Here is a 16,167-nt window from a genome sequence, read left to right as displayed (position 1 = left end):
CAGAAGAGTCCAGAACCATAGGAAGCATTAAAAATAATCAGCCTGAGACAGACCAGGATAGGCAGACTTCAACTGATTCACCAACTCTTGAACCAGTGCTATTTACAGAAGGTGTTTCCAGACCCTTGAAGCTAGAGTATTACATTTATTCATAATACTTATTTGAAACCCATCATAAATGAGGCATTGATTCCCTGAAATGCAATTCTTCAGTTTATGGAGATTATTGAGTTTCCTCACTGAGGTTAATTTAACTGCAGTGTCTCTGCATCGGTAAAAGTGGTCAGAGAAATGCCCAGCAATCTAATCAAAGGATGTTGCCTTTTATGCTCTTCAGAAATGTAAATACCAACCCAAGCAAAAGATTTCTAGGTACTAGTTAGGGCGGTAAACTAATGCAGTTCTGGGAGGGCACTGATTATCTGTGACTTATGATCTGTAAAGTTACATTTTTTTTCTAATTCATTAGGTAAGACACAAGGATCAGAGTCCCTGTTATGGCTACCAATGGCTGTCGGAAGAAAATGAAGAAGCTTATCACACTGCTAATCTTGTATTTTCCCTAAGCAAGAGTTTTGTCCATCTTGAGCCCATACCTCATGAACTTCCCTGTGGCCAAACTCAGACAGTCCAAGCACATTATATTCTGAATGGACAGGTCCTGCAGGAGCAAAAGGAGCTCGTGTTCTATTATCTGGTAAGAAAGAAGGCCACTGCATCGACTCAAAAGCTCTCTGTGGAGCAAGGGATTATGACACACTTAAAACATCACTACTTGGATGTATCCATCTTTTGAATGTTTGACTTCTTTCAAGGCTGATTATTGCCATCAGGGGCTCAGTAAAGCTAGCATATCACATGGGTGGGGGACAAAACTTGGGGTAAGATCTCTACTGAACAAATTAAATTCCTTTTCATTTCCCTTTTTGCAGTTAATGGCAAAGGGAGGCATTGTCCGATCTGGAACCCATGTGGTGCCTGTGGAACAGGAAGACAGTGAGTATTTCTGTAATTCTGTATTTCTGCCCCCTGACACATTCAGCCTTACATCACCAAAATACCAGGGATAGTTTCAAATAAACACAGATTATCTCCATCTAACCCCAAAAAGCAGAAGTTGAGAGAGGAAAGCTTTAATGTTCTTTTTTCTACCCTTTATCAAATATTTCTTTTCTTTTCCTTCAGTGTATTCTGTTCATATTATTTAAAACACTGATTTGTTGTTTTGTAATCAGTGCTTATTCCAAATGTTCAAACCATAAATATTCATGGGTCTGTGAGTCCTCAAAAAATGGCATTTCAAAATTGTTTTAGACAAAGGAGAGCAGGTAAAATTTTGGAATGCCTTCCATATACTAGGTCATGTGTGAGTCATTTACGTCATGTTTCCTTTTTGAAGATAGTTATGGTTTATGAAGAATTAAACTGGGTACTTTCATCTCATTGAATTCGACTCTCTCCATGAACAAATATGGGACAATACAAACCTCTGAAAGTTTCTCCTATTTTAAGGGAGTCTACAGGATCACTTACTAGAAAACTGTCCATGAACTACTCTTGTTGCCTCTTTGAAGCAACAGAAGCACCAGAGTAGACTTATACAAGTTTAATGCAATTTCCAAAGAATCCACATAGGCAACAAAAATAACTTTCAAAGGAGCAGGTAACCCTCCTAAGAATAGAATAGAAAATTTGGTTCACAGAGAGTTAAAGAGGATATAAGAGTAAATACAATGTGTTAAAACTCTATCACATGTTAGAACTTCAGATTCTAATTTCCCTTTGCTAGTGTGAAGTCTAGGTCAAATGAAGCCAGGCAGTCACCATACCCTTAGGTAGCATCAGGTCTTCCTAAAGGTGAGCTAAAGCTTAAAAGTGGTGAGAAACCATTATATGACCTTTGAGAGAAGAAAGAGCTTTGATAAGGTTTTTTTCCTAAAGCTTGAGTTCTTGGAAGTATACAGTTCATAGGGGTAGTCATCCATTTATCACACCTACTATTTCTTATATCCATTATGCCTTCTAACAGAAAGTCATTAACCAGACCAGGCTCCTCAGGCTCTGTGCGACAGAACACCTCCATTTCAGCCCTGGGGAGACATCTAACCCGTAAATACTTCCCCACTCTCTCTGTGCTCCAGCAAAAGGCCACTTCTCCGTGTCAGTCCCTGTGGAGTCAGACATCGCTCCCCTCGCTCGATTGCTCATCTACGCCATTCTACCTGATGGGGAAGTGGTTGGGGATTCCGCAAAATATGAGGTTGAAAATTGTCTGGACAACAAGGTGGGCATTTTACATGTTAAAATTTTCAACATTTAAAACTACAAGTTGCTATCAGTGTTAATTATTTTCTACGTGTGAGCCCTGGGGCCAAAGAGGTGAAATTTAAAGAGATTTTTCAGCAAGGTAATGGCAGTTGCATTACGAAGCCACTTGACCCCCAGTGCAGAGTTCTCTGCATTGTATCTTACCACGTGGTACCGTTCAGAGTACCTTACTTCCTTCTACTGCGCGGAAATGTTGGGAAATATGCAAGCAAGTTTTTAAGACTACTAAGGAGTGAAAAGGCAAACTCAAGGACACCTAGAACTATTTGCATTCCCCCACCCCTCCCTAATGAGCACCTCAATACATAGCAAAGGTTATAAGTGGCATCTCAAATTTAATGACTTATAATAATTAGATATCATTATAATGGTTCAACTGGTTCTTGAGAATCAGAGTGAAGCATAGGGGGCAAGAAGCCTCAAGCCTCGCATGGTGCCAGCCACCAGGCCAGGCAAAGCAGTTCTGCATTGCATGCGAGGAATGCTCAGGAAATGCTGGTGCGGGCGTGATTAAACCGGGAAATTTGTTGTCCTGTCCTTTCTCCCCAATTCTACAGGTGGATCTGAGCTTCAGTCCAGAACGCAGCCTCCCCACCTCAACAGCCCACCTGCGTGTCACAGCCTCCCCTGGCTCCCTCTGCGCCCTGCGCGCCGTGGACCAAAGCGTGCTGCTCCTGCGGCCCGAGGCTGAGCTCTCCGCAGCGACGGTAAGTTCAGGGCAGGGAGACGCGCGTATCTCAGCAGGATAGGACCTATGAAATTTTTATTTATCTAGGACTTAATAGTTCGGAGCTCCTTCATGTACACTTTTTCCCCATGCAGAAGAAACGATGCATTACTTAATAAATATATGTTTATATATTTACATGCATATATGTGTATATTATAAAATCATGCACCATCCAAGTCCCTGAAATCCTAGAGCTCTATGAAACCAAGAATAGTTTTCTAACTCGTTCTGATGTTTCAGAAAGCCTCCTAAAGTGGTACATTTACCTGCACTAAGACTGCACAGGCGAAATGAAATTGCAAATTTCTGTTTTTATAAGAAGTACATTCACTGAAACACTGGATGTCCCAAGATGAACGCAATTTCTAAAGGAAGATGTACATTGTCTCTGGTGAACAGAAATCAGGAAAAGTGAATTACTATATGATAAATGACGTCTTTTAAAATATTGGAAAATAGAAGAAATAGCAAAAGGGTGTGCCGGGACCGAACAACAAGAAACTACTTAACAACACGTCCTGACAGCAGTTTGCTCATATTTTCATGTTTCCAATGAGAGGCCTCTTGGAATAACCTCTTAGCGAAGCTTTTTTGTTTAACTAAAATTTTATAAAGGTAAATTTATATTTTTGCTTCCCTAAAAGAGAAGGTTATAAGAAAAGACTTTTTACTTTTTGGTCCTTCCAGTGGAATTTAATTAAAAATATTAGAACACTTCAAGGAAGAATTAAGTACCGTTCAATAGTGGGAGCAAGTAGATAATGGGGATAACATGCATGTTATATGTTTGCATAACAATTTTATAGTGCTCAGAGTTTTAAAAATTTTATCATGTTATATCTAATGTATACTTTATGTATATTATTTTATGTATGTAATATGTATTTTTTAATTATAACAATGCTGGTGGATAGATAAGGCGGAAGTCCTACTAATTTGTTAATAATAAAGCAGAAGCTTTCAGGTGTTCAGTAGTAGACCTGGGTTAAAGCACTAGTTCCTCTCAGTTCTTGATAGCATTTTCCTAATGAAATACTTTGCCCCTCGTAGCATAAGCCATTCATCCAATACATGTTTATTTTGTGCTGTGTTCTATGTGTGCCTACTGTGTTGAAGTGCTGGGTAGTCAAATCCACACTCTCACAGAGCTGACATTTTCATAGAGGAGCCAGACCATAATTATATAACATGCTTTGAAGAAACTTAAAGCAGAGAGGGGAGGTGGAGAATAGAAGAGGGAGCTGCCTCTGAGAAAGTGTCTAATTTCATGATACCACTCCCTTTCCTGATCTATTCTTGTCAATCCATTTTAAACCCCTATGAATATAGTAAAAATGCACTTGACAGCATCTTGACATCTGTCTTACTCTTCTCTCTTCAAAATGAATTTGAAAGCATCATTTCCAGTATTTTACTGTTAAAGATTTATGTATTGTGTGAAGATCGAGAGCATTTTGTTCCCATGAATAATACCTAAAGAAAATACTCTCCTGTCCTATATAGAGGATATATACTTACTCATGTGACTGCTTAGAACATGTGTCTGTTAACCTTGTTATACACAGAGTCAGTTGCGAACCACAAGGTAGAAGCAAAACTATGATTTCTTTCTAACATCTGGAAGCCTTGTACAATGTCTCAAATACAGCAGACTTAGATTTATCTTATCAAATTTTTATTCCACTCTAGTATGGAGCCTGGGGTTTGCCTCTGAACTGCATAGCAAAGTGTTATGACACTTGAAGACTTTGACGGGAATGTTCTGTTTTTTTCCTAAAATTGTTAAATAGCTTCAAAATCATCTTCTCTATGAATCAGCTAAGCAACAGAGGCACTCAAGGAAAGACTGACGGTGGTTATTTTCTTTTCTCCCTTCACTTAAGAAAAATAAACCACAAGTAAGTTTGTCCTTTTGTCCTCTGCATTTGTACAGGTTTACAACCTGCTACCAGTGAAGGACCTCAGTGGTTTCCCTGCAGCTTTGCATCAGCAGGAGGAAGATGATGAAGACTGTGTCGATCGCCATAACATCTACATCGATGGGATCATGTATTCCCCAATGTCAAACACACAGGAAAAAGATATGTATAGCTTCTTACAGGTAAATTTGTTATATTGTAGAAGGCCAGTTAAGGGTCACAAAATATCACATATAGAAAAAATATTTATTTTAATGCCTTTATATCATAGTTGAGGGTAATGGGACATGAAACAGTCAAGTGACTTCTCCAAGGTCACTCATAGCAGCAGATGTGCTCATAGCAACAGAGCCAGGACAGGGACTTTTGGACTAATAATCAAGTTTTCTTCTTTTTCCTGAAATTCACTGCCTTGTGATATATATAAAAATCTCGTGTTGAAAACAATTACTGTTGAGTTTTAAAAACAATAAAATTACCTCTATAAGTATACCAATATCCCTTCTCCAAATGTAAACATTGAAAGTTTAATAGTAAGCTAATTGGATTGTTAAATCCAATGACATGTGTGCCTATATATTTTTTTAAATATTTATATACTGATTAGGTGATAATTTCCTTCACAGGATATGGGCTTAAAGGTATTCACCAACTCAAAGATTCATAAACTCAAAGTATGTTCACATCCTGAACATTATGAAATGCAGACATCTCGAAGACTACTAGCTACTCCAGGTAAAGAAAATTAATAAAAATCAATATATTACTTAACATACATATATGTTAAATCAAGTAAAAGAATGTTTTAAAAGATAAAACTGACAAAAAAGGACTTGTGATTCAGATATATTAGGAGTTTTGTTCAAGGTCACACAGCAATACAAACCCCAGAATTCTGATTTGTGTCCAGCCCCCATATATGCACAGGTGGAGGTAATACAAGGCAGATCATGAAAACTGTATTAAGAGAAAGGATTAATTCTGACTGAGGAATCAGGAAAGTCATTCATAAAGAATCTGCCTCTATAAATGGGAACACGTGGGGTTGAAAACGGAAGAGAAAGTTGCCAGACATAGGATCAGTGGAAACAGAAATTTGCACAAGTCAGGACTATGTTTTCACCAGCCAAATAAAGAAGCTCTTTAACTTCCCCAAAATATCAGCCAATATTCATGTTGAAATCACCCTCATTTGTCAGTGACATGGGCTACTTTATTGGTAAATCAGATTGTAATCATTTATTCATAGTCTTATACTGTTAAATCATGACTGAATATAGTTTGAGTACAAACAAAAAAGTTTGCCCTAAATCAAATAAAACATTCAGTGAGAATTAATTGATTATATAGAATTTAAATTAAGATTATTGTATATTTTATTATTTATAAATTAAATTCTATAATCCTTCTTAGTAAAACTTAGAATAAACTAATATATAGATGCACAATTTTTTGCCCAAAATGCTGCTTGTTAAAAATTAACCAGCACACATTAACAGAAGGTAAATGAGGTGAGGATCAAGCTCTGATCCTCTGACATATATGGGAATAAAGAGCCATTTTTATACCTGATCCTTTCCCACCTGTGTACTGTTTCTCAAAGCTACTGTCAGAATGTCTTGGTATGCTTTTTCCATGCTCCCACGAGGAACACATCAAATGGAAACTTGAACTCCTATCCTCTTCCCAACCCGTGGCCTAGCAATATCCACTTAGCAAACAGTGCAGTAACCCCAGAGGATGCCTTCTGCACCCCAGACATGCCAAGGCTCTTTCTATCTCTAGGTCTCTGTTCTCTATTTGGGATTCTGTTTCTCAGCTTACTTGTAGCTTATTCTAATACTTCAGAGTTCAGCTGAAATATCATCCCCTAAAGTTTTCTTTTATAGCACCTGTTACAATTGCTCATAAGCTTTATCTTTTTATTTATTGTTTCTGTCTCTTCCCTCACCCACCACAGACATGGCACAGAAACAAATGCTTGGAAGCAAGGAACTTACAAGAAGCGTACGTGTTTCAGAGCCTCTCACAGAGACTGTGCGAAAGTACTTCCCTGAGACATGGATCTGGGACTTGGTGGTAGTGGAGTAAGTCACTTCCTTTATCTATAAAATGAAGCAATATAGAGTCCTCACAGTTTTCAGTTCTTGGCTAATTTTTCAGTATCCAAGTATTTTTATGACACATTGCTGTTTTCAGGAATGTTGTGACATAAATACTTCTGCTATAAAGTCTCACTAACCTAACTATCTCAGAGATAAAAATTTTGCATAGATTGAATTGTAAGATCTCTAGGAAGGGACATAAGAACTGAGTATGTCCAAGCACCTCACAGATGAACACCTATAAGACATCCTATGTTGGCCAACAATCTTGAATTAAGCATAGAATCAGGCCGACTATATACAGTAGTAGTAGGATTAAAAATTATAAACCTACCCACAGTGGAATAATATTTCAGAAGGGAAAATTTAAGAACAATCTCAAATTACACATTTAGTTTACAAAGGCCACTATTCTAAACTAACTTCCCAAATGCATTTGGGTAAGGACACCTCTTTCCTAAATTGAATACAAGATCATAGTCAAGTTAATTAAATATTGCATTCCTATGAATACTGACAAACTCCTCTGTATAAATACTCACCAGAGGATGGATACTCTTGAGACAATATTATGTTGTCTATAATAGATTATATTGCAATTTTAAGTCTACAGGAGATTCTGATATAGACCAGAATTGAAAACAGTCAGAGTTGGAAGAAAAGGACTTATATTTTCCCATTTCAAGCCTTGATTATAACTCTCTGTTTATTCTAAGACCTCTCTTTTGGTATTTATACTGAGTGCATTCAAATCATGACAATAGAATCTTTTCTAGGGGTTCTCTTCTAGAAAGGATTTACTTAACTGCTTAACTGTCCTTCACCACATTGCCATCCTCCCAGCTCCTCAGGTGTGGCTGAAGTTGGAGTAAGAGTCCCGGATACCATCACTGAGTGGAAGGCAGGGGCCCTCTGCCTGTCCAATGACACTGGGCTTGGTCTCTCTCCGACTGCCTCTCTCCAAGCCTTCCAGCCCTTCTTTGTGGAGCTCACAATGCCCTACTCTGTGATCCGCGGAGAGGCCTTCACACTCAAGGCCACTGTCCTAAACTACCTTCCCAAATGCATCTGGGTAAGGACCTTTCTTTCCTAAACTGAACACAAGGTCAAGAGTCAAATAAACTAAAAATTGCATTTCTAGGAATACCGACAAACTCCTGTGTATAACGTATACTCACTGGAGGAAGAACACTGTCAGAGATATTCACATAAAGTACAGTTGCTGGTATCTCCAACTGCCAAATTTCAACCTCACACAAGTTTCCGACCCTTATCATAAGGCCCTTTGGGTTAGGAAGTTTGGGTAGTCTGAAGATTTCTGACATGGTAAACAAAAACCAATATGCTTCATTCTCATGTTTTAGATCTGAGGTTTCAACCTCTACATTCCATGTTTGACTTTTCATATAGCATTGATTAAACCTTATTTTAAAAGTTACCCGTGAGCATCTTCCCTCCACTGAAAACCGTAAATGTTTATGTATCTTGTGTGTAGACAAACTCTCCCTCTGCTGGGAAAGGGAGGGAATGCAAAAGATGCAACATGATCCGCAGGCAATCATAATTACTTTTTCTCACCTCCGGTCCCACCGCGTGAAAGAGCAGAGTATCCCCAGATACTAAGATTTAGATGTCGGATCAACAATAAGGTATTCAGTCTTCATTTACATCATCTTCAGTGTTAGGCGATCTGGAATCTAACCATCCCCCCAATACACCCTACTTCAAACCATTCTCCCTTTGGTCCTTTTCTCCCTCTGACCTTTCTGTCTCTCTGTCTCATTTGCGGTTTCAGGTCAGTGTGCAGCTAAAAGACTCTCCTGACTTCCTAGATGTTTCAGGAAAGAAGGAGCCGGAGTCTCACTGTGTCTGCGCAGATGGCCGGCAAACCGTGTCCTGGGCAGTGAAGCCTAAGTCATTAGGTGAGGGACGGTCTCCCAGAGACAATGCTCTACTCAAGGACCGCATGCATCAGTGGGAGCCTTACGTCCAGTGCTACTTCTCTCAGCCAAAGACCCCTCAGATGGTGGGATCATTTTTGTCTTTTATTCTAAGATATCAGGAAAAGTATCCCCACTTCCCTCACCTCCATCTCTGCCTTGGATTCTCAGTATCATTAGCTTCTGGTTTATGCTGTTTGCATTCCTGCTCCAAAAAAGGTTACAAAGCATTGAACATTTACAGATTGTGAGGTTTAGAGGTATGGAGGAAGGAGGAGATGACACTCATCTCTCCTGGCCCTTTTTTCAGGAAATGTGAATTTCACCGTGAGTGCAGAGGCACTAGAGTCTCAGGAGTTATGTGGGACTGAAGCAGCTGTGGTCCCTGAATTTGGAAAGAAAGACACAATCATTAAGCCCCTGCTGGTCGAAGTAAGTAAGCCTACCCATTTGACAGGTCACAGTGAGTCAGGAGAACAATGGTGAATCTGGTTGAGGTTCCAAGTTTTAGGTAAGAAAGGCTAAATAATATATGATCACAAGATATTTCACAATAATATTATTCTCTGTCTATCCCTGTCTCAATTTATTTTCATAATTTTCCCCCCACTTTCTCATCTACCACCCTATCTCCTCCACTTCACTTATACTTGTAGAATTTGTTTATATAATACATTTGGAAATCAGTTCCAGTTCTTCTCTTCACTATCAAGAAATCTGTGGTCCCCCTATCAGTACACATGTCCTGAAAGCCAGTCCATTCTCACCTCTTTAACTTTTTTTTCCTTCTACCTATAGCCTGAAGGACTAGAGAAGGAAGTAACATTCAACTCCCTGCTTTGTCCATCAGGTAAGAGTTGGCCATCATAATTAAAAATAACATTGACTAAAATTTGTATAATATCTAAAGTTCAAATAACCTTATATATTATTCGTACACTTTTCCTGTGAGGTAAATTAAGACCTGAAGGACCATTAACCTATTTGACAAATGAAGAAACAGTTTCTTAGAGAGGCCAGGTAATTTGATGAGAATCCCTAGCCGGTGCATTCTGATTCTTTATCTATTTACGGCACCTGTGCAAAAAAACACCCAAAATGTCTTTCTGACAAATACAGGATGTGGTTATAGGTAGAAAGTGGGTAGAATCATGATGAATATTGCCAAAGGGGATATTTCCTTGAATATTTAGTAATACAACACGGGTAGCTGAATTCAGAACACCCCAATGTCTTACAGAGCCAACAGCATCTGATAATGAAGAGCATGCGATTTCTGGAAGAGAGGGTTGTCATAGCCTGTACCCCATGCCTACTGCCCTACCAATCATTAGAAAGAAATTAAAGCAGCCTTCAGTAAAGGAAATAACTCTATCTTGGTGGAGAATTTTCTAGTCTAAACAAAAACACAGTGTAGAAATACATTAAGAAATTGATCTCAATGTGTTCTCACCTCAATGTCAAATTAACATCACATGTGTCCTTTGCCTTTGCCTACCTACTAATTTCTATTTATTATGCTTTTCATTTTGTATTGCTTAAAATATTTAGACTTAAAATATTTAAAACATGTTCTAAAAACATAACTTCCTTGTTGTTTTGGCTTTATTTCTACATTTAAGTGAATTTGGTGCTGCCAACAACAATTGTGGTTTCTCCTCTATTTCCGAGTTCTTAATTTTGATTTATTTCTTATACATGCCAGGTTAATCATCAGTAGTTTTATTAAAATTAATTATGATTACTGATGTAATACAAAAATACATTATCCTTCAAAAAACAAAACAGAACTTATTAAAGGCTAATATCACTCCTTTGCAATCTTCTTCAATACTTTAATGATCATCTGTGTGTATTTAGAAATGCTATATGTAGATGAACTTGTTTGTGTATGTGTTATTTATATAAATATAAAAGTTTTATTCTATCACTTGCTTTTTTTTAAAATTCAGCAAACTGTCTCAGAAATCAGGCCATGTTAAGTTATAGATCTAGGCAATTCCTTTTACTTTAATTCCACATTATCAATATATAGAAGTTCTGCTTGCTTTTTAGCCATTCCTACACTGGTCTTTCTACTATGTGCCAGAATAAATAATAAACAACTTATATATAAATGTGCATAAGATGCCTCCTTATGGACATATGCAGGTATATCTAAGGTAAAGCCCCATACATGAAATTCCTGATCAAGAGGCAATATGCATATTCTTAGTTTTAATAGAACTAAAAAGCCCCCTCTTCATTACCTAAATGGGTTTATATTTCCCTGCATGCTCATCATCTTTTACCATGAAAAAAATATACTGTTGTTGTTTTAATTCATATTTTTCTAATCACAAGTGAAAGTGAGCTTATTTTTTTCTTATTTATGAATTGCCTCCACTTCCTTTAATCATTCATGTTGGTATAGTTTGTCTTTTTTCTGATTTAATTGTATGATCTTTTTATCTGTTGAATAAGTTACAGATATTTTCTTGGCAATTTGTCTTTCAACTTTGCTTATGGTATCTGTTTTCTTACAAAAGTTTTTTGGGACAAGGTAAAGGTGTTTTCACATACAAATAATACATACATGATTAACATAACTAGGTATGTACTTAATATTTAAGTAAATATAAAGTTCAATACAGGCAGGATTAAATTTAAATTTAATTACATAACTATGTAATTAAATAATAACACAGTCATAATTCACATATATAACTTGATGAGTTTGGAAATAAGTATACATCTGTGAACCTGCCACTACAATCTACACCATAAACCTATCTATCACTTCCAAAAGTCTACTCCTACTCTATTATGTTTTTGTTATATTATAAGTACACACTTTAAGATCTGTCCTACCTATTAACAAATGTTTATGTATACAACACATGCATTGTTAACTGTAGGCACTATGCTTTATAGTAGATCTCTAGAACTATTCACCTTGCATAACTGAAACTTTGTGCCCTTTGACAAAATTTTAACATTAATTCCATGAGGAAGGGATGCATTATGAAGATAAGTACATTTCTCTTTTTTTATCTTCATGTTATTCACCAATATAAAATGGCAGTAAGCATATGCTTATTAACTGCAATTATTTTCTTTTCAATGAGTCAAATACTGTTGATTTTTCACATGCTTCCCATGTCTAGGGCTTCCATACAAATACTATATTCATACCTGGTGAAATTTGATGGAAGTATGGATAGAGCAGAGCATCACTGTAGAATTCAGGAATTTGGGGGAGATTTTCCCTTTGTTCATCTACATGTACAAAGGGATTTTTTCCATATAACTGTGGAGTAAGGAGGTTACGGATGGTTACTAAATAAATAATCTTGTGATAAACATCCTGTGTTGGCCATAGAATTACTTCAGTGGAATCACAGTATCACGGCACTTGTCAGTGTGTAGCCTCCTTTTTGAATGCACTCTCCTTACAGGGGGAAAAGATGATTGAGAAAGGAGTTCTGGAAATCTCAGCAACCTGTTTGTACATGTCTAAGATATAAAGCACTGGAATATTACAAAGAAACAACTTTTCAAAGGAAGTTTAGGTGTAAGGCATACTTCTGGCTTCTGGGTCTTGGAGCCTCTCAGGAAGATATACAGCAGAAACGATTTCCATTATGTCTTTCTCTAGATGCTGAGGTGTCTGAACAATTATCTCTGAAGCTGCCACCAAATGTGGTAGAAGATTCTGCCCGAGCCTCCTTCTCAGTGTTGGGTGAGTCTCCAGACCTAGGGGACTATTTTACTCTATTGACAGTTTCTATTATACTCTTTTCCATAAACACCTACTCAAAACCAAAGCCATAATTTTAACTTTATTCTTCTCTCCTTCTTTGGGCTTGTTTATTGCTTCCAATCATACTCCTGACCTTGGAAGATTCACTTTTCATAAAAATCCTCATTTCTTTACCTCACCCAGTTATTCATTTTTTTTATTAATGATTCTGATAGGTTATAATCTGTAAGTTTTATGACTTTCCATCTCTCTCATTCCATAGGAGATATATTGGGCTCTGCCATGCAAAACACACAGAATCTCCTCCAGATGCCCTATGGCTGCGGAGAACAGAACATGGTCCTCTTTGCTCCTAACATCTATGTTCTGCGTTATCTAAATGAAACCGAGCAGCTGACCCCAGAGATCAAGTCCAAGGCCATTGGCTACCTCAACACTGGTGAGTGACCGAGTGAGTGAGAACTTCACAGTGTTATTTAACAACAGACTGGATTTCCCAAGAAGCTTGAGTTACTTACCAATTCTAGGATACCTTAGTTTACCATACTATGGTAGTGACTAGGTGATGGTTAATTTCATGGTAATGATCCAGTGTCCAACCTCCAACAGAGTGTTTAGGACTCAGAACCTGCTTAACATAGGACAGTAAAGTTTAGGAAATATCACAAGGCGTTTTTATAATTTCTCTGGCTGCAGCATGTACAGTCATTCATATTGTTTCATTACCTTCCATTCCAGGTTACCAGACAGAGCTGAATTACAAGCACGCAGATGGCTCCTATAGCACCTTTGGGGAGAGATACGGCAGGAGTGAGGGCAATACCTGGTAAGGGAAAGGCAGTTTTTTGAGCTATTTTTGTGCCAGCACTTTTATATATAATCACAATTGCATCCACAGTTACTCTATCGGATGTGTGTTATTAAACCCATAGATGCTTATGCTGGATAAATACACCAAGACTAGCAAGATAACAAGTGAAAAAGCTGAGATACAAATACATTCAAAGAAATGAGGACACAGTGATATGAAACATTGTTTTAAAACCCCTGAGGCAAAGCAATGTTAGAAATTACCATCTATAAGATCTGTACATGAAAATATTGTGCCATCTACAGAAGGAAATCACTAAAGAGAAGAGAGATTTAAAGCCTGACTCAGATAAGTAACATTAGAAGTACTTAGGTTCTCTGTAGCAAGGAGAAAATGAGTCAGCAAGGAAATACTAGTCTAGCAGATTAACCAAGGAGATGCTAGTCTAGCAGATTAACCGAGCTGCTGAAGGAGATGGGAACTCTGCACAAGAACACTTGTTAGATGACTCACATCAATGTAAGAAGCATCATCTGAAGCGTGTTGCTGTGACATGGTTATAAAACCACTGTAAGAACACAAATATCACTTCCTCCCACCCCAGGCTCACGGCCTTCGTGCTCAAGACTTTTGCCCAGGCTCGAACCTACATCTTCATCGACGAAGCACACATTACCCAAGCCCTCACCTGGCTCTCCCGAAAGCAGAAGGACAATGGCTGTTTCAGGAGCTCTGGGTCACTGCTCAACAATGCCATTAAGGTGCAGTGTTCTTGGGGCTGGTTTTGATGTGTCCATTCTGATGTGTACAAGGATGAGGAAAGGGGGTGATAGCATAGGAATGTCTTAGGACAGATAGCAGAGGAAAAGAAAAACTGGGGGGCACCAAGAATGAGGGCATGGGATTCAGGTCGCCTGTGACACTTTGCACTATGAATATGGGGATAAATATGGGGAAGATTCAATTCTATGACACAAGAGAATACAAAGATCCAATTAAGAGCATTCTCACAAGTGAAGTTACTCAAGTCTCTCACTCTGTGTTCTAGGGTGGAGTGGAAGACGAAGTGACCCTTTCTGCCTATGTCACCATCGCCCTTCTGGAGATTCCTCTCCCTGCCACTGTAGGTACCACCTCATGCCCCTGTGTAAGCCAGGTTCTAGATGCTGAACTGTCACCCTACTAAAAGCCAAGTGTCAGCCTTCCTTCTCTGCAAAGACAGTGCTTCCCAGATCAGTAGGGAATTGGTCAAGCCATTTAAAAAGGTTTACACTTTCCCAGTGATGCCCTAGGCTTTCTCCCCAACACCCCCACCATACACACACTGAATTCTAAAGATATGGCCTATATGCCTGCCTGATGAATGGTATAATAACAGATAAAAAATACTATTACCTCTATCCATAACAATGAGGATAGATGGACAAACACATTTGCGAACTTCACTTCCTGTGCTGCGGTCTAGGCACTCACCTGGGATGCTTACATCCCTGCTCCCCTTGTCCCTCTCCCTTCACAGCACCCTGTTGTCCGCAATGCCCTGTTCTGCCTGGAATCTGCCTGGAAGTCAGCAAAGGAGGGACCCCATGGCAGCCATGTCTACACCAAGGCATTGCTGGCCTATGCCTTTGCGCTGGCAGGAAACCAGGACAAGAGGAGAGATGCACTCACGTCACTTAATCAGGAAGCTGTGCACGAAGGTGAGCGCATACCTGAGATCTTCCTCCCATCCTGCATTCTCTGTATCCACAACTGCATTGCAAACATGCCCTAGGCCTCCTCCTGGGATCCCTTTTTCCTCTCTCTTCTAACTATATCATTATAAAATCTAAGAAATCATAACAAGCCACACATCCAGAAATAAGAGGCAGTATATTGAAGTAGTGAGAAACTTAGCCTCTGGAGACTTGTTACAAAACATATTACATATGTGACCTTGGGCAAGTCACTTAGCTTGTCTGGGTTTTAGTTCCTTCATTGGTAACATTACCTCATAGGGTTGTTGTCAGTATTAAATGAGTTAATACACGTAAGTCACTTAATAGAATATGGCACATAGTAAGTGCTATTAAACTATTAGCTATTATGATTAAGACATCAGTTCTTAATACATACTTAACCCTTACCTGATACATCTTACCATCTTCAACATAAGGATTGAAAGAAGTAACCACATGAATAAATTCTGGTATTTTATGCTCATTTCACAAGACTAATAATGTTGACAAATCCATTCAATTTACACAACACTTCTATGTATACAATGGTCTAAATGAGGGGTTGAAGAGATAGAAAATAAAATGTAAGTGATAGTAAGATATCCAATAAAGCAGATTCTACCTTTCTCCCCTGACAGTGCCATTAATTTCTTGTTCTTAAAATATACTGGGAAATATTTCAGATATGCATAAAGAATACTGGAGATGGCTGGTAATTACAGGTATGCTTTGGTTAGGTAACTATATTCCTATTATGTTAATGTGTGTGCACAATTTAATTAGTAGTTTAAAACCTATCCATGCTGAAGTTACTCTACAAGAAGATATGTCAAAGAAATAATCAATCTTCCCAGGTTTTCTTCTGCCTGCTACT

General features: G+C 38.2%; 1 protein-coding gene across 1 annotated transcript in view; it reads left to right on the top strand.

The window, feature by feature from the left end:
• Positions 1-16,167, top strand: part of A2M (alpha-2-macroglobulin) — a 36,763-nt gene that overhangs the window by 12,406 nt on the left and 8,190 nt on the right. Inside the window, exons 12-28 of the mRNA XM_036909902.2 lie at positions 470-697; positions 933-996; positions 2,142-2,284; positions 2,886-3,035; positions 4,992-5,159; positions 5,604-5,712; positions 6,938-7,064; positions 7,926-8,154; positions 8,878-9,004; positions 9,333-9,454; positions 9,821-9,872; positions 12,660-12,743; positions 13,027-13,203; positions 13,503-13,590; positions 14,180-14,336; positions 14,624-14,698; positions 15,095-15,275. Coding sequence (XP_036765797.2) covers positions 470-697; positions 933-996; positions 2,142-2,284; positions 2,886-3,035; positions 4,992-5,159; positions 5,604-5,712; positions 6,938-7,064; positions 7,926-8,154; positions 8,878-9,004; positions 9,333-9,454; positions 9,821-9,872; positions 12,660-12,743; positions 13,027-13,203; positions 13,503-13,590; positions 14,180-14,336; positions 14,624-14,698; positions 15,095-15,275 — 2,281 coding nt within the window. The remainder of the gene's footprint in view (positions 1-469; positions 698-932; positions 997-2,141; positions 2,285-2,885; positions 3,036-4,991; positions 5,160-5,603; positions 5,713-6,937; positions 7,065-7,925; positions 8,155-8,877; positions 9,005-9,332; positions 9,455-9,820; positions 9,873-12,659; positions 12,744-13,026; positions 13,204-13,502; positions 13,591-14,179; positions 14,337-14,623; positions 14,699-15,094; positions 15,276-16,167) is intronic.

This window comes from Manis pentadactyla, chromosome 14 (genome assembly GCF_030020395.1).
Source record: "Manis pentadactyla isolate mManPen7 chromosome 14, mManPen7.hap1, whole genome shotgun sequence".
NCBI lineage: Eukaryota > Metazoa > Chordata > Mammalia > Pholidota > Manidae > Manis > Manis pentadactyla.
The sequence above is the reverse complement of the archived record's forward strand: the minus strand, read 5'-3'. Positions and strand labels throughout refer to the sequence as shown.